The following is a 19,619-nucleotide window of genomic DNA, read 5'->3' on the forward strand; positions in this document are numbered from 1 at the left end:
AGCCCATGGAGCCTCAGCTCTAAGAATATCAGATCCCTCCAGCAGTCTAGTAGTGCTCCCTTGGCTTTCCATAGTCCCACTGGTCACACTAGCTCTTGGCTCTTTGCTATCGTGAATGGCAGGTTAAAGCAGCTCATCAAAACATGTAGGCTTTCCCACACACAGGTCCAGTTATTTATGCAGCACCCTTAACTGGACAGTCAGGGGGCAAAAGCAGCAAAACTCCCCATTCAAGCTGCAGATGATTTATTCTCATTGGTAGGCATCTATGGCTTTGGCTCCTTAAATTGACAAGAATTCTAGTTGGGTGACAAGGCGAGGTTGCCTTTCTGGAAGCAGGTGATCCTGAGTGATGAAGCTCACGATACGTAATCTCTTATATAATGAACGTGCTCACACACAGCCCCAGTGTCTATTCTGCACATTTTATGTTAAACAAGGAAACTCTGACCGGATATTCAACCCCATTGTTTATATCTGCTTTGCCCAATACAGTGGCCACTAAGCATATGCAGCTACTGACATTTAATTTTTAATTTTTTTTTTTTTTTTAAGAAAAAGTTTTCTCGGTTACACTAGCCACATTTCAACTGGCCAATAGCTCCATGTAACTAGTGACTGTCATACTGGACATGACAGAGGTAGAATATTTCCATCATTCCTGGAAGTTCCATTGGACCACACCAATCTAAGAATTACGTTTAAATACCTGAGCTTCTAATTGTTAACAAATAATCAGAGCTACCACTTATCGTAGCCTGACCTCCACATGCCAGGAACTCTGCTAGGAATAATCACTGTCTAATACCTCCAACAATGATCACAAAATCAGACACTCCTTGGGCCAGGCAGGAAGGTGAGTAACTAAAATGGGCTGGGGCAACACGGTGGGAAAGGTGGGGACTGGGGCTAATTGTAGAGCATATGCCCCACCCAAAAGGAACACAACTTCTCAGTTGGACCTAATCATTGCCACTTGAGAATGTGGGTCCAGAACCACCAGCTCTTCTGAATATAAACAGAATTTGCAAATCCTGCTTTTCATGTAAAATCTTTTTATCTTTACTTGTAAAGCGACAAATACATAGTTTCTTGAAGCACCATGCAAACCAAACCTAAATATACACTTTAGCTCTGGATTCAGTCCATGATCTGATTCCTCTCCCCCCCCCCCCCATGTGCAACTTCTATAAATCCTTGGAGGGCCAAGAATCACCTTTTATTAATTTCTGTGACTACATAACTAATACTGCCACTGACTCATCAAACAATAAACACAAACCACAACCACTGCCAATTAATTCTACTTCTGATTGTTCAAAGCCCCTCCCAGAACAATACAAAAGTCCCCAGCTAGCCTTCCCTTGCTATGCAGAAGATTTCCTATAAGCAGTTTGGGAGACAAGCTCCCTGCTCCTGAAGGATTTCTATTGTCATCGTGCACGACAGCATAGATAGTGACTTTTTAAGGAAACCATGTTTCGAATGTGAGCAGCATCTCAAAATCAACCTTGCCCAACCTTTAGGAATGCACAACTCCTGCTTTGTGCTTTTCAGAATAGTGATGCTTATATTTCTCTCCACGACCGAGGCTGCTACTGTGAATGTATTTGAGTGAACTTTTATTATTGAGAGCCTTATCGTTTTGAGCCAGTTTCCTCTCCGCCCTGCCACATTCAGTGACGCTGCACTCCAGTGTTTGTTAGAGCACAGATGTTTCCGTGGTGATGATCAGTGACGTCACAAGCACCGGAATGTGTATCATCGAATTTATCCAGACAGAGGAGCAAAGGAGAGTGGGAACGCCACTTCCATTTGAACGGCATGAGGCCTGACTCAGCTTCCTCAACAATTGCTCTTTGGGGTCTGAGCTGTTCAGTCTGAACTGAAAAGAGCAAACACTCACAGTGGCCTGTTTGTGATTCATTTTACTATTGGATTTAATTATGTGCAAAGTCCCCTGTACATATCAAAACCCAGATTCACCTTCTTCAGATGCCAGCTTTCAAAACATTACTGCCCTACTCAAAAGCTTTGTGGTATTTCCCCTTAGCCTACGGATCAAGTCCACCCTTACGAGTCTGGCCAATTCTCCCTCAATCTCAGTCCACACCACTGCAAAGTGGAGGCAGGACTCAGCAGCACTTAAGGCCACTGGCTCTGACTTCAGGAGACCTCGGCTCACATTCCAGCTTCACCACTTACGAGCCTGGGCAAATTACGTGAGTTAATCTATGTGTACAGAGCTCAGCACAGAGTATGCAATGAATAAATGTGAAAGAGAAATTAAGAAGATGAGGAGCTGCAGGAGATGGAGGAGAGAGAAGAAGGGGAGCAAGAAAATGAAGATGATGATGCCAGGCTCTCCAAATCCACCGTCTCCAAGCATACTTTGCGCATCCCCACTTTTTTTTTTTTTTTCAGGAAGATTATACCACTGACTCCCATCCGAACAGCAGTTCGCCAAAAACACTGGTCTTCTATGTGAAGCTGTTTCTTTCCATCCCAGTCTACAAAACACTAACCCTTCAGTGAACTGCTTCGTCTCTTTCCTTTTCATCGGTCGCTTACTGCACTTTTACTTGAACTTTTATCTTGATGTACGTATGTGTTTATGTGCATAGCTGGATATGTACCTGTGTGCAGGGACTTCATTTATTCACAAACTGGATAGACTCTGCACTTAACCTGATAATTAACTAGCACTGTTAAGTTTTCAAAGGGCTTGTCCATATATTATCTCAATTATTCTTAACATCAACCCTAAGGAGTAGGTAAGCAGATGTTATTCTGAATTTCACTTTACAAATGAGGTAACTTAATCTCAGAGACTCACTTGAACTTGAGACTTTGAGAGTCCACGTTGGTTGATAAAGTCAAATATTTAAAATACCCAAACTACCACTCAATTTTAGTATTTATTTAAAATTTCTGCTCAGTTTGGCTAAAATATTCACTTTAATCATATAAACACAGTCAACGTCCCATAAAATCTTAGTTGTGCAATTCCTTATTCCCCAGATAGAGGGTGGATATTTATTAACTTTACAGAATATTACTACTCTATTTCCAAGTAAAGTTATTTTCCCCCTAAGACTCAGCCCCATGTATGAATTATAGTAAAATCTCTCTCGACCTTCTTCTATTTCCAAGTTCAAAAATGGCATCCTAATATAATACTGCAGGTGCCAATTTAAACATAGGAACATTGCAAACACTGCCAGACTTCAGGCTGAGAAGCTTTTCTATTGTTACAAGTTGGGCTGCTAAACACAGAGTTTGAACATCTAACGCAAGTGATAGCGGCACTATGAGAACCTACATTTTTAAAGTGCAGGGTAGTTCCCCTTAACTTTCATTTTTCAACCTGGACGTTATCCATCTCAATGGTGTTCATTAAAGAATTTTGCACATATAAAAAAATAATAAAAGTTTATTGATTAAATAGGTTATCATAAAACAGTACCTTAATAACATTTTCCCCAATCTTTTTTTTTTTTTTGAACAGCAAGGGTTGGATTCCACAGGCTTTAGCTAACCAAATCAAAGAGTTTCTAGGATTCTGCCAAAGTTGAAAGGTAGAAGAATCTGAGGTCTAACTTTATAGATTTGTTGCACATTATAGTTACTGGAAGAGCATGGCTGGTTTGATGATTCAGCCAGAAGATTTTAGCAGAGAATGACTAAAACTATATTTTCCTCTTCTACTAAGAAATGATAAAATACATTGGGACTGCTGGGACACGTTCCCCTCACCCATTACCCCACACATAACATCCCTAAAAGCATCTGCCTCGGGCTCAGTACATAGTAGGTGCTCCTGGTTGTTGGCTTCCCAACTGTGCTCAAAAGAGAAGCAGACAAAGAATAATACAGAATTAAAGAATGTTCTCAATTTATAACGACGTGAACTTTTCTCAGTTTTCTAAATAACAGCCAAAGTTTACTAATATTTGTACATACAAGTACTTTACATATGCTCCTCTCTTGAAATTTGTATTACTTTGCCACAAGGTCAATGAAAGAAACTAATGTGTTGAGAAGAGGTCCCAAACCTGAGCGTGTCTGTGCCTCTGTTCCCTGAGTTCTGCTCCATGTCTCCCCAGAACGACGAGTGAGGAATGTGGGTTTGAACAACTGGTGTCCTGCAGATTGCAACTGTCAATTAAATAAGCCAGCAACACAAGAGGATACATTCGCATATAAAATATTGATTAATTTCACAGACCGGGATAAAAATGTATTTGTGCTTTGGGTTCTGCTTTCATGCTTAGTGGTCAGATAAGTATTTGGCCAATTCAGATCTATTTCTGTGCCCTGTGGGCTCGAGAGTGTTACTTTTGTGTTTCACTTTTCTTTTCCTTCTCTGGTTACCGTCTGGTTTCCCATGTCTGTTGGAGCCTCTATTATGACTGACCAGCAGCATACGTTTAAGCAGGATTTTAATTACTAGGTCATCTCCCAGCCAACTTGCCCAAGGCAGGCTGGCAGAAAAGTCCTACAATCCATGCCTCAGACTTTCTCTTGCTCCTCTCCAGGTAAATCTCTTTTTTTCTGAGGATGCTAAAATCATGCTGATGGCATCATATTCATCTGATAAGGGTGATGATCACCTAATTTCTATAAAGTTTCATTTCTGTCCACTGAGTATTTCAAGTTGCAGGGCTGGCACAGGGAGATGAGATGGGGTGCCCGATAGCGTGACGTGATACCAGGATTTTTTATCTTAACCCAGAAAAGCACCTTCCCATATATCAGTGCACATGCCAACTAACGTTCCCTGGGGATTTAGCACAGATCTGGCTTTTCAATTTGCCTTTGAGTAACGTCGTCAATTTGCTTCAATTGAAGCAGGAATTATATTACGTGATCAAATAGCAGGAGAATTTCTCTCCACCTCTGAAGTCCAATGTGAGGGGATTAGCATTGACTAAACAGTGGAAAAGAACAGTGGTGATGACCGCCTTGTGTCAGCTATTTGGAGGTCCAAACGCTGCAGATACAAAACGTAACTCTTTCTGTTTGGCCACAACCAAATCTTTGAAGGATGGCCTCAGTTTCCCTTGTTTGCTGAATGGAGAGAATAAAGGCAGTGCCCTCCTATGGTGGTTAAGAGCATTAAAAGAGATGATACAGACTGCTTAGCACTGGAACCTGATGGTAATAAATGCACAAAGGCTGTTATCATAACAGCAAAATCATCATTACTCTAGTCTAAACATTGGTCTAAAGCAAACATTTTACTGGGTAAAGAGTTCTGTTAGCCTGTGATTAAGAAACTACATTGAATCCATATCTTCAAGTAAAAGAGAACCCAACCTAGGAGAAATTTCCAAATTTATTTTCTCAAAAATGGATCTCAGACCTAAATCACCGTCTTTGTTAATCCTCACCCAACTTCTGATATTTGGTGCCCACATGCAAGTTTGGGCAGGCTTTCCCCTGGGCCTAAACTGCTCTTTCCTCTTTGCTTGATGAAGTGCTACTCGTTCCTAAAGTGTCCCTGATTCTTCAGACCGGGCAGAGTCCCCTTGATTAAAGCTCGCTTAGCCGTCTGCATTTCTCCTTGATATGGTTACCATCACTGCACTTTGAAAACTTCTATGTGCAAGTATTTGCTGAACATCAACACACAAATACACACACACACACACACACACACACACACACACACTATATACCTCATGGTGTCAACAACTGTCCTCGCCTTTTTTACCTCTGCATCCCTATTGTCTAACATAGTAGGCAATCGATGAATATAGGTTAAATAGATGAATGATTGAAAGGATGAATAAGCCAATGACCTAAAGAGGAATGATCAGAGTTGTTAAGATAGTAAGGAACTAAACAGAGCAGCTTAAAAGTTGAGAAGTCTTCCAGTGGTTATTAACAATTGCCACTACACCCACCCTGGGCTTCCGAAGCTTATCTGGCCCCCATTCCAGCTGCAGACACTCCATTCTCTTGGGGGTTAAAATTAGAACCAGTACACCCCCCTGCAGTGGGCTCTAATCATGCAAGAGCCCAGGTGGATCTTGCTGACAGATGTTAAGGTTAGAAGGAAGGGTAGCAGCCAGATGAGAAAACAGAGCCACCCCCTTCCGGAGGTACCAGCACTTCCTGTCTTTAGGCCTGGCTGGTTCCTGCCTGCCCCACCCCTCCCCCATGCATCAGTTTCAACACAGTTGCTGCTCCTTCTGTCATTTGAACTCAAATCCTATCTTGGAAATTGATGGGCGATTCTGCCCCTGACAACACAATGTCAGCTTTGCTCAGTGTCCAGCTGGTTCCGTATATATTATCATAATGTGCTGCCTGGGTGGACCCTGGCTGATTCTCTCCCTTGACGCCAATTCTCCTTTCCACACTAATTTCTCCTCTGCTACATGCAGACACTACTTGCTTAAAAAGAAAAACAGAGTTAACAGCTTAGGAGATGTTTTCATTTTTAAAATCCTATGAGGACATTAAATCTATTCTAATGGTAAACTGAGCTAAAAAGATTTTCTTCTAACAAAACAGTATTTGACTCCTTAAAAAAAGTGTTTCCCAAGGTCCTACTGTTTCCTGGTGACGTGAAGGAATTACTTCCCCCAACCTTGAACAACTGCAAAACAGTGTTTCCCAAACTTCAGTCCTGGTTTAGCTTCATCCCAGAACCACACTTACGTTATTATGACTTATTATTTAGTTGCTATTCTGTTTATATTGACTTAGTTTCTCTTTAGTCTTGCCCTAAGCAATAATAGCTGTGAGCTCATGACTTTGGAGTGACTTTACGTATGTATTTTTTCCTTTTGCATTAAAATAGACATGTAACTATTTTTTTTAAAAAGTCCCCCATCATCACCTAAAATCATGTCACATACTACATGGGAAACCTAGTCTAAAAGCTCATTGCTAACCATCGAGTTGATTCGCTACTACAACATCTCAGCTGAAAGAGAGAGAAGAATGTCAGATGAGAGCTACCTAAGGCACAAGTGGCCACGTGTGCCACCCTGTGTGGCTTTTCCAGGCCTCTTGGAACCCACTGTTAACCTCCTGCAGAAATGCCCAAGGTGAAGGGAAGTTGGCGCTAGGTCTGTCCTGTGGAATGACCATCAACATGGCATTTTGGTGGCCATTGACCAAGGCAGTGTGTGTGTGGCACCTCAAGAGATAGGCGACCTCTCACAGAATCAGCAGGGTTCAAATAACAAATCATCACAGCTCAAAGGGCTCTACCAAGCTCCTCCCCCAACTCATTTAATAGATAAGGAAACTGAGGCCCAAAGAAATCCAAGTACATCCTGGAGGTCATGTAGCAAGGTAGTGGCAGTGCTCTATTTTTATTTATTTCTACATGTATAACTGAAAATGTTCAGATAAAAATGCTTCAAATCCACTCTGGCCACACTGCCCTTAAATATCTCATCTTAAGGAGATTTAATGACCAGTATGGAGAAGCTTTCATCTGCATCTTTGCCTCATCTGAATCCTCTGAAATTCTCGGGAGGGAAGGTCCTGTGGCAAGTAAGTAGAAAGAGGCCCTTGGTTTGGAACAATCAATTATGAACATAAACACAACTGGAATTATGATGCTTTGTAACCAAATGTAAGATAAAAAATTAGATTTTTAAAAGTCTGTCATTTCTGTCCAAAACATAAGCAGAAAGCACCATTCTCCTCCCCGACCCCACTCCCTACACACTTTGTGCTTCTTAAAATGAGTTAGGTGTGGCTCACTCATTTATTAGGTCACACAAAGTACCAAATACTGGAACTTTTCCACAGTCGATGGGTTTGTCAAGAAATTCATATAATAAAACAGCCTCTTCAAATCCACACCAGTTTCCCATGTGATTTGTAGCATGGGGTTTAGTAACCCTTCAGCATTGTAACAGTCACTTAACTCACAATCTCACAGGTTTCTCATGGTCTCCTTTTTCTCTACCTCGCATCCATGCCAGGGAGCCCATATGGCCAACATCTGATTTCTACAGAGATGCGTTAGAACATCCTTGCAAATAAATACAAATATTATCAGCCTCCTTTTTATCTTGCCAGCCCCACAGACAACATACCAGTCATCAAATAAAATCAGCATTTTCTTTATTTGACTAGCAGAATGTGGGACAGCCATGGGCAAAATAGGCTGTTGAAGGAAAATGAACTATAAGGTAAACATACACAGTATGCCGACCAGGAAAAAAATAAGGTATGCCCTGGGCTAACTTTTGAAAGGTATATTTAAGACACCAGCATAATTGCCTTCCTTGTACTGAGAAAAAAATCAGAACAGTGGGATAGGAGACAGAAAGAATTTAAGCACAAGGTGTAGAGCAAATAGTAGAGGGTACAGACTCCGGAGGAAGGCTCTCTGGCTTTGAACACTAGGTCTACTACATATTTGCTGTGCATCTCTGGGCAAGTTCCTTCACCTCTCCTTAGCCTCAGTTTCTTCATCTTACAACGGGGCGCCTATTGCACTGTGTGCCCAGCGTAACCAGGGCTCGCTGAGCCTTCCCTGGCATCACACTGAGGTCTGAGGTGAGGCAGACCTGGAATCCAGTCCCAGGTCCAATTTTGATCCGTTTTATGGCTTTGGGTAACTAAGTTACTGACCCTCTCTAGAGCCCAGTTTTCTCATCTGTAAAATGGGGATAATAATAGCTCCAGCTCATTAGATTTATGGAAGGATTGGATGGGATAAATAAAATGATATGTGCCAGCACAGTGCTGGCATATAGTAAATGCTCCAAAAATGTTAGTTGATATTAGTCCAAAAATAACAATCATAGCAATAATAATAATAATAATAACTACCGGGCCTGCTCACCAATAAGCAGAGCAGCAATGTCTCAGCACTATATCTCCTTTGTTGGCTATGCAGGTGGTGGTGTCATATTTAAATAAGGGTAACGCAGATCACCAGCTTAGTAGTGACCTGTGGCTCATGAACTCTTAATCTACGTGACACTGCAAGCTTGCTGGCTACCAAGTCCCCAGCATCAGGATTCCTGGTGTTACCTACTTTGTGGATTACTCAGGGGATACACTGGAAATCGGTCTTCACTTACATCCTTGTTCACTATCTTGACTTCTTGCCGCGTCCTTTCTATCGCAAAGGAAGACAAAAGATGTGGATAGTCTTCACCTTCGTGTTCTGTTCTTGCATCTGTCTCACTTTCTCAAGTAGAAAAATCAATTGATAAGATGCAACATGCCTCCTCAGTAACAAAAGATGATGCTGATATTTTTTCTACTTAGCCTGGACCCTTCACCAAAATGCTCTGGCCTAAGTGGGCCTGGCTGGAGTTCTGCACCAAAACCAGTCCCCTGAAGGGCCATGGTCTATGTGTAAAGCCCATTGGTTTCTATCAGGAAGCTGCAGAGATTTCAGACATTCTCCTCATGATCCTTGGATTCCCACAGAACTCTGCAAGCCTACGCCAACCTGCATTGTATCAGCCTAGGCATCACGGGTGGATCCCCAGTCCTCCCGCATCCCGTGTCACCCAGCAACCAGTTAGCTGTGCAAGCCCCAAAATCCACACTCGCCATCCAGCATATCATGGGTAGAGAGCACTAAATGGATTTTGACAGCAACTAGCTATGTGAGTATGAGCAGGTTGCATCCCCTCTCTGGGTCTCAGTTTCCTTCCCTGGAAAACGAGGAGATATATTAGATGACCTTCCATACTTCACTGGCTATTCACTCAGCAAGAGCTGTGACTCAGTCATTGACCAGGGTGAGAGAGGAGAGAGAAAATGGGGAGGGTACGTTTCTCTTTGTTTAATTTATTTTCACTCATCAATTTTAATTCTGTTGGGGTCAGACAAGTAATATACATTTCACAGGTCCAACAACATGAGCCGCCCTCCAGTCTAAAGGCCTTAAAATCGTCTCTACGAGTGCAAAAAAGACGTCAGTGGGTAAACTCTCTCTAAGCTACTTATGAAAAAAAGTGAATGAACAAGCCAAAGCCCTCTAGAAAAAGAACTCTCGAAGGCTTGACTTTCTTCCTATTTTGAACACATGCACTATTGACAGAATGAGAAGTAATCAGGGGGACAGCTTCAAGGCACAGCCAATTCCCCGCTGAGTTTCTAAAGGCTGGCAGGGAAGGGTGAAGTCATAAGCAATCTTGCCCTGGACTCTCCTGGCACACTAGCAGTTCATGTCATTGAAAGTGAGTTCATCAAAGCTCTGTTTGGTTGGTTCCCCCACACCATTCACCACTGCCACAGACAGTGGTGACCTGAGCATCCACGTGGGCCTGCGTGACCTGCTTCTCGGCATGCACCCCAGCCTCATCTCCTGTCACCTTGCCAGTGGCTGGCAGCAACAGGAACCACCCCAGTCTTTCTGGGTTTCTTGAACTCACCTAAGCAACAGCCTTTGTATATGCTGTTCCCTCTGCCTGGGAATTTCTTTCCATCCCCTTTGCCGGGTGAAAACTCATTCATCTCTTAGGTTTTGGCATAAATGTAATTTCCCCAAAGAAGGTTTCCCTAACACTTCCCTCCTCCTCACCCCTTTTATGGTCCCTCTTTTATGCACAACTCCAATGACCTAGTTGTAAGTTGTGTTTAATATCTTTCATCTCTGTTCACATCAGAAATTCTGTGAAGACACAGACTGCATCTGCCTTGGGCTAACACACCTAGCTTAGTGTCTAGCATGGAGGGGATGCTTAGTATGAATGAATGGAGGAAGGAATCATCTGAAGTCCACCTTTCTGACACCATATTCCTTGGCTGGAGATCCAGAGAAAGAGCTATACCAGAAATAGTCAGTGATCTCTCCCGAAGCCCTGTTGCTCCAAAGGTACCTCCTGAAGGAGGTGCCAGACTGGAAGGCATGTGTCAGTGGCTTCAGTTCACAGCGCCAAAAACTAGTGCATGCTACAAGGAGGTCTAGAGATGGCCCAACCCAGCTCTCACTGAACACATACAAAACTAAGGCCACAAAAGGAAAGTAATCTTCCCAGAGTCACACAGCTAGTTGAAAGCAGAGTCAGGACCTGTCCGACAGCCTGATCCTCCTTCTGTTAAGGCCACCTGATATTTACTAGCCGCTTGTTAGGTCTCATTACACAGAAGGGAGAAGGGTGGGCCTCTCCTTTCTATTGGAAGCTCTACGCTCTCTCTCAAGGAGTAATCTCCCCAAGGCTGAACCATCTTTCTCCACGTGTCCATAAAACAACAAATGTAAGTGCTGCTGGGCACAGGGAGACCGTGGGGTTGGATACCCAGGGGCAACCAATGCAAGCAAACACCACTTCTGTCTGGAGTGAAAGGATTAAAGAAGGTCAGATGCTAAAGAGCAAGAACACCACATTGTCAGGGACAGCTGGGAGGGGATACTACAATGGGAAGTTCAGACCCAACTGGTGCTGGTGAAAATCTGGTTCTGTGTCTGTAATGCTGTAATCAGAGCAAAAACCCCACTTTTGTTTTGATTTGACTTGCATCATTTTCCATTTTCAAAAAGCAGGGGTGTTTCAAAGCATCTGTACTGGGACCAAGAAACCAAGTAGAATTTCAGGTCAGAACTCATGAACATTATTAAAATGTTCATCTTCTAAAAACTCTTGATTAATAGTTCTACTGATCTTCCAAATAAATATGAAGACTGTACAAATTCATAACAATAAAAATATCCCCAAATCTGAAGAACACCAGATTGAGGCCTTAACCCCACTCCCAGAAAGGGCACCTACTAATGGCCAGCTGAGCTCCCTGACCCGCTCAGGTTTCCCCAGTGATCAGGGAGGAGGCAAGTCCTCTAAGAGCCTAAAATAGGGAGAGAGTGGAGGGAAGAAGAAGACAGGAAGGGAGAAAAACACATGTACGCCAAAACAAAAGTCCCCTAAAAAATGAGCATTTAAACTGCTTGTCAGACAGCTTCCTGACAAAGCCACCAGAGTGTATTCACAGGCATTTGCATAAATGCTGCCGGTGAGTTCACCATAGCTGCTAGCGCTAATGGTACATAAAGTAATTTAGTCACTTCCCCCGGCATTCTATGTCAGGCTGATGAGCACCAGCAGTTTGCCTCCTTGCATATTAGATCATTAGATAATAAAGTGTTAGCGCATGCAAGCCGACAGGGTCCCTGCACCATAGCTTTGTGAGGGCACCGCATTTTGCCACAGGGTGGAGGAAAAATCGAGAAACTGATGCCACGACTGGCCTCAACGTCCAGTAAACACAACCTGAAACTCAGGTGAACAATGACAATATCAACATTGCCAAAGCCCTTTGATGATCCCCAGCGCACAGCCCCCAGGAATTTGCCCCAGTGACAGGAAGACAGAGCGGGCACACAAGCCAGAGCTGCATGTGTACATTCCTTTGGGTGACGACAATTCAGCGTCTTTGGCCCCACTCTTACGCTTTTCCGAAAATCAGAACCCTGAGAGCTGTCACGTTCGGAGGCTGCCTCTCTCCCCATCTTCCATAAAGCTATTGCTTAAATTCTCCCGTAAATATTCTGCGGAAGAAAACCTTGGTATTTATGAATGAAGAATAAATAGGGGGAGAGCAATCACATGAGCTACAACGTACAGGGATTCACCCTCTTTGGACCACGCAAGACTCTATGAAATAAATTTGCCTTTGTCAACTCTCCCACTTGAAACACCGGGACAGTTAGTTGAGCACAAATATTCGTGAGTTTGGGGGTCATACAGGGAAGACGGCATGAATGTAAACATGGCCTCTATCTCTCTTATATGCAGAAAGATTGAACCACAAAAGGAACTTTCCTCCAACTGTCTGACAAGCAAGATATAAATAGAGATGAGCAGAGTAGCTCAAAATAATGCAGGCTACCTGTAAATGAGATGGTAAAAAGCCAGAATGAGGGAAACGAAGACTCCTATGGGTCACCTAAGAGGCGAAAACACTTGGCTACCTCACTGTGCAGCAGTTGTTGGAGGGGGGCGTGTGGGAATGGAGGGCCGAGGGGAGAGGCATGGTAAACAGGGCAATTTCAAACAGAGTTTTAATGGCAAGATAAAGTATTGCCATATCCCCACACCAACATGAATTAGCATCTAGGTCTACTACACATCACCAATGAAAGAGCCCAAAGTCACCCTTTGCTGAGTAGATATTTATGTAGCTATCAGCTTGAAGTGTCTGCATGAGTGGGTGGTTATGTGTGGTTGGTTGATTCATTCCACAAAGAAGCAGATTTCCATGTTACTGTCATTACAAAGAACCTTAAGGGGATATCTACCCTTTTATTCTTCTGGAGAGAAGTGATATATAAGGCTTTGGCGAGAGGGAGACCCCCTAGCTGAAAGAGGTAGGACATACCCACATCTCCAGTGATGACTACCCATTAATAGTGAAATAACAGTGAAATGCCATCATTTTCTTGAATAATAATGCTAACAATAACATGCCCATCTGTGACCTGATAAACTAGAAAAAATAAATAAAAGGTTGTCCTTAAAACTTAGAATAATATTGAAATTGCAACTGAAATATTAGTATGTACACTTAGAAGTGAAAATACCTCAACTATATTTAATCCAGAGACTGAAAACTGTTAGTCTAGGTCTATATTCTTCCTAAGTGACATTTCTGCCCCCTCTCCTCTCTTCAGGGTTTAAAAAGTTTGTAATTAGTTACCAACAATTAAAAATTAGGAGAGTTTTAATTCTTGCCAAAATGGAACATCTGGCCCCACTGGGCTTTCGCTCCCCTTGGTGACAACTGCCTGGGGCTGGGGGCAGCAGAGCGTGAACTTGCCCTTCTTCAGTCTCCACCCAGCCCACTTCCCCTCTGTATGTGACCTGCCCCCACCCAAGGCACACATTTCTACCACCACTAACCCTCCCACCCCCACTGCCGCAGGTCATCACCTTTGTTTTGTCAAGAAGGCCTCTAAGGCTACCAAAAGGTAAGCTGACTTGTCCAAGGTCACCCAAAGACTAGAGGTGAAACTACCTGAGAATTAAATTTAGGTTTCCTGACTCTTTTTTCACGACTCTTCCCTCCTTATCATGATGCACAATAATGTTCCTGACCTTCATACCCTAGAGGTATCCTTTCTAGCAGGTTCTTTTATGGTTGGTTTGTGTTAGGGTTTTTTGGTGGAGGGATGTGTTCTTTTTTTTTGCATGGCGTCATGAGCTCTCTCATCAGTTTTCCAAGGGCAGGAATGAATGGGAGCTGAGTGGGGTCTGCACTTGGAGCACATTTTGAAACTGTGAACCCACGACTGGCATATTTCAAAGTGACGGTCAAGTCTGTCCCCGGACAGGACAATAACCAGTCACAGTCAAAAACAACGCTTTTGTTTTTAATCCGATTATCTCCAAATTGTGCTCACTGAGCATTTACCGAATTTTTCCTTCTTCTTTGCACCTAAACATCTCTAGTCATATGCCTTAAGTGACTCCAAAGGTATCAAGAAGGCAACATTACTGTACAGTGAGGATCAGAATAATTTTAAGTACAGAAATGGAACCAGGAACATAATCATGAACAGGTGTTTCAAATGGCTTCCTACAAAAAGTAATGTCCATCCATCCCTGCACTAATGAAACCATAAAGCAGCAGCTTTTGAAAGATGACAGTTTACCTTAAAGAGACTGTAAAACTGGACGTGGTGAAGAATCCCTTCTAAGACAGCTACACCTGGCTAATTAATAAAAAGTACGGTTGGTGTATTCCTTAAGGAGAGAAAAAATCTGGCCAAAATGATGGTAGTGGTAGTGGTGTGTTTATTAAATTGGGATGCTGGCAGGGAAGGGAGTTTTCTACCTTATGAACTACATCATGGACTGCTCAAGGCCCCTGGAAAAATCAGGCTATTGGGTGGTTATTTGCATGGTAGGGTTTTTAAAAAGAATCCTGCTGACCAAGGCAACTGGGAAGTAAAGTGGGGGAAATGAGTTAAGAGTTTAATTTGAGACTAAAGAAAGTCTAGCACGGTGTTTGGTATCCAGTGGTCTCAGTCACTGTTTCCTGGATGGATGGATGGATGGATGGATGGATGGATGGATGGATGGATGGCAGAAGGGTGTATGGATACATACATTACATATACACGTAGTGCAGAAACGTTCAGACATACACTCAAGCCAGCCCATGGTTCCTTTGAGTGACATTCATTTTTCTTTATTCAAATTTTTACCTGGTTTCCTCCAGCCCTCTCAAAGGCACAATTGATTAGCCATAAAATCAAGACAAATGTGATTTCTCCCCACCAAAGTCTACCTACAAAAAGCAAGCTCTGCCATGTAGTGATGAGGGGAGGGGTATGTACAGGGCCCCGGAGGAAAATTTAGTTTGGGCCTCACAGTCAGAAAGTGCCTCTGACCTAGACTTTGAAATTTATCCCTAAATGAAGTTAAATATGTACTAGTGACAGAGATGCCCCAGCAGAACTGTAAGGAGGATGGAGCTCATTATGCAACCACGTCAATTGTAAACTCAGAATGTCTCTTGATTTTTGTTACCCTGCTTTGGCCTTTCTTCGTTTTTTAGTCAAGTGGAAGTTTTGTTTTTTTTTAAAGAAAAAGCAGTCACCGAGGTCTCCCTCTGTCTCTCAATAAGAAGGAAAGATACATTAGCCATTTCCAGGGTAGAGGACTACGTATGCAACTAGAAAGTCCGGGCCTCCGAGATATCTTCCTGTCTTTAAATAATCAGCATTCAATATTGTTCAACAGGACATTTGAAATTCAAAATGGGGTAGAAAATGTGGTGAAGTTGAAAGAAAGAAACCAAATAAATTCACAGTTAAAGTAGCAATGCCAACCAATGAAAATGATTCGCCTACCATGTTCCAGATAAGAGGGCGTACCTTCCGAGGGGTCAAGCCTCCGAGCCCTCCGCCCATGCTTGGAGTTATTATGGACAAACATGTTATCAGAGACTGCCAGGACATGGCCATCCACGTTGACTGTCGTAGACACCACGACCTGGAGACAGAAGAGAGAAAATGAGCGAACATTTTAATATAAAAGCATGGAGGGTAATAAACTCAAGTTAAATAAATAACAGCTGGGAGCTGAAGAAAATTGCATAGCTATTTCACATAATAACTGGTGCTTATGCTGTACAAGTCTAACAAGAGGAGCTATTGATGAGTGGGTCTTTGGCATGGAACGCTTTTGATGCAGTTTTAAGTAAAATTGCACAGTTTATAGTTATACAGCAGAAGGTACACTATTAACCATAATTTTAACAAGAGGATCTTTATTAGCATATTTTTTTACACAAGGGTGGTTGTGTTTCACCTAAATTACCCTTCAGTTTAGACACTCAAGCAGATATCACAGTTGATCATGCAAATAAAAATCTTTTGAATCTTTAAAATATTCTCCCCCCCCCCCCACTGTGTCAGGGTTAAGAGGATAGAGAAATGAAAAAGAGTGAGAGCTCGTTCAGTGAGAGCTGGGATGCAGCTTTCTCTACTAGGTATCTTTTGAGGGTTTCTTGTACTTTTTTCTTCTCACATTAGTTCAGTTCATCAGACCAAAGCCCCCCAAACCACCATCATCACCACTACCCTCATGACCCCCCCCCACAAAAAAAGTCCCTGCTCATTAATAGTCTTAGATCTGTGTTTCAAAGCCAAAAAAATGGTGGCACTGGTCCAAGGTACCATTCAGATACTCAGATACCCTGGCCACCTCATACACTGACTCTGAACCCAGTTTGCCAGAAGGGACACAGGCAAAGGTGTTTTTCTCAGAGAATTTTGACTAAGACAATGAGAAGAAATGACCTACACTTCTCCTTATATTAAATGGGGAAGAGGATTAAAACTGAAACCCACAGAGATATGTTTATTCATGCGACCTCTTACAACCAAATATAATAATTGTCTGTAATTGCAGCTTCGGCTCCCACCTCATGCTTTGACATGGGAAACAGCAATCAGCCAGCTCCCTTTAATCCACCTATTATGTTGACTAATTAACTTTGCTCAACAGTTTATTTCTTCCTCCATTATCAGCCCCTGTCAGCCGCAAGCACCCCGCAGCATAGGGGGGACCTCAGGCTCTTTGATTGATCACCGATAGATTGACATGCAGATTAATTTAATTAGAATCACCTCACTTGAGAAATGAAAGACAATGGCAAGAGGGCTAATAGATCTGCTCTCATAATGAGGCGAACCTCCAGAGCCAAGGCTGAGGATTTCTGATTTATTTTGCTCAATTCCCCAGTTGCTTAGAAAGACTCTCGCTTTAATTGTTCTTGGTTTTGAGAGGCATTAGCCTCTGACGAGGTGAACTGCTTTACAAGGATTGGCACACACTGGGGCCCCAGTTTCTGAGGAAGACTTTTCTTCGAGTTGGTGAAAGGGGGCACTGACTTCTAGAGTCTTGGGCAACGCCATAGTTTCATCACCTGAGTTGGGCAGAGGGGAAAATGCTGGGCCTTGCCCTATGCTTGCAAATTGTCAGCTCTGCCTGACAAAGTGGTGCCCTTTGTGAACCCCTACCTACACCAACACCTGCCATACTGAAAAGTTCCTGTGTGCCCCACTTTGACCTAAAAGCATCCCAGCCAAAATATGGCGGATTTCCTTTCCCCCTGCCTCAAAGATGGCAACAAACTACAGGCTGTGAATCCATTGCTCCCCATAGAATCATGGGGTTGGTGGAGTTGATTCATTTTTTTTTCTTCTAGGCCCTCCCCTCAGTCCACCTGAGGTCATGATCCTTATATTAAGTCCTAGTCTCTCTTGGACCTGGATGTGGAAGTCAGGACACAGTGTCCGTGGTCATCGCACCCTGGGGCTTCCCAGGGATGACTGTGGGGGAGGGCTTCTGTGCGGTCCCGGAAGTCCTCCCTTAGGGTCCTCACCTGGACCCCCAGTAGGATCTGGGCCCTCCCCTGATTTGATTTTTTAACTCTAGTTTATTAAAATGGAAAGTAAACAAATGAGAGCATTGTCCTTAGTCATAGTGAGACCCAAAATTCCAGCCAGGGCAAATCATGGGAGGGCCCCATAAGTTCCAAGGAACAGCTTGCAAAGTAGTTTTCTTTTTCTTCATGATTGACTAACCAGATTGACACGGCCAGAAGCTTCTGTGTATGTCTCATCAATTGCAGATTAATTTAAAAGAAGGAGAAAGAGGAAGAAAAGGAGAAGAAAATGGCCTATTCTTGTATTTTCAAAGAGCATTATGTGTGGTGGCAGAGTCCATATTATATAAGGCAACGGAAACTCATTTTCTTTTTAGTAAGGGAGATCACTTTGTGGGACATCTACAATTACATAACAGAGCTGAGTCTTTCAAAGAAATTTTGATTTACTACGAGACCACAATTGGGTGGTCACTGGAGTCGTTAGCTGAAGAAACTATAAAAGGAATCCCAAACGGTATCTGTTTCCAGTGTCAGGAAATACAGAAAGTGGTTATTCTAGATGTCTGTCTTAAGAGAAAAAAAAGCAATGACAACTCACCATGCACCTGTAAGACAAAGTACTACAGGGTTAAAGCTTAAAATATTCAGTATCATTTAAAGACAGTTTCATCTAATTCCCACACTGAACAAAAATGACAAAAACTATTAAGAAAAAAAACAAACTATACCCTATGTGTCTTTTTCTTGGCAAGAGAAGGCTCACCATGGCCACGTGTGACAGAATCATTTCATGGAAAGACCGGTTAAAATTGGAGAAAGATAACACAGAGACGCCTCATACCTTTAATTCTAGAAAATAAACAGCTAACATGTTCCTCAAAAACTCATGACATAATACATTTTAACTTCCCTATCCCCAAATAATTTCTCTCATTGCAATTTGGAAATGATCGAGTATATTTAAATAAAATATATACTTAAATTAATCCACAGAGCAACTTGTAAATTTAAAAAAATCTAACTTTTAAATGCAAAGGGGGCACTGAAGTGTCCTTTTAAAAACAGGCCCATAGTAGGAGGGAAAAGGGCCTTTACAGTTTTAACAGAAGATTAATGAGGTGCTGACATATTCATGCAGGCAAGGGGACAGGCAGGCCTGCCAAATCTTCAACCTTCCCAAATTTTGTCAACAAAGCACAGCTTGAATTTGGGACAGATAAACATGGAAAATGATTTTACGTTTGGACTCGACCACCCCTTCCCTCTCTGCCCACTTCTTCATTCCCTTGCTCATGGAAAGAAATGAAGGGAATATGGAGACCAGGTATATTTAGAATTTTATGATATCTGTCATAATGCAACCTTTACTCTCTAGAATTGCACTGTCCAATACAGTAACCACACACTATTTAAATTCAAACTAAGTAAAATTTAAAATTCCATTGTTCCTGAGTCTCCATAGCTACATTTTCAGTGGTCAGTAGCCACATGTGGCCACAGGCTACTATACTGGACAGGGCAGATAGAGAATATGTCCATCATATGCTCAACTGGGCAGTGCTGCTATAGAATAGTTTTGAAATAAATTGTTCCAATTTATTCATGAGGACATCCAAGTTACACCTCCTGAAATAAGTTTTAGTCTAAGTGGACATATTTAGGGTTCTATACATATATATATATATATATATATATATATATTAGAATCAAATTTGTATTTGGGGGAGGGGCATAGCTTTTTACTATAGCAAACCCAAGATGTGCTGATCAACACCCAGCGTGCTCCT

General features: G+C 42.5%; 1 protein-coding gene across 8 annotated transcripts in view; it reads right to left on the bottom strand.

Moving 5' to 3' along the window:
- Positions 1-19,619, bottom strand: part of EBF1 (EBF transcription factor 1) — a 377,481-nt gene that overhangs the window by 107,880 nt on the left and 249,982 nt on the right. For 4 of the 8 annotated variants that reach the window (XM_019740480.2, XM_019740489.2, XM_019740527.2 and 1 more), the window contains exon 8: positions 15,812-15,929. In XM_019740480.2, the coding sequence (XP_019596039.1) occupies positions 15,812-15,929 (118 nt within the window). Of the gene's footprint in view, positions 1-15,787; positions 15,930-19,619 lie in introns of all 8 variants that reach the window. The other 4 variants (XM_019740473.2, XM_019740464.2, XM_019740498.2 and 1 more) reach the window with 1 other exon arrangement.

Source organism: Rhinolophus sinicus, linkage group LG10 (assembly GCF_036562045.2).
Source record: "Rhinolophus sinicus isolate RSC01 linkage group LG10, ASM3656204v1, whole genome shotgun sequence".
Taxonomy (NCBI): domain Eukaryota; kingdom Metazoa; phylum Chordata; class Mammalia; order Chiroptera; family Rhinolophidae; genus Rhinolophus; species Rhinolophus sinicus.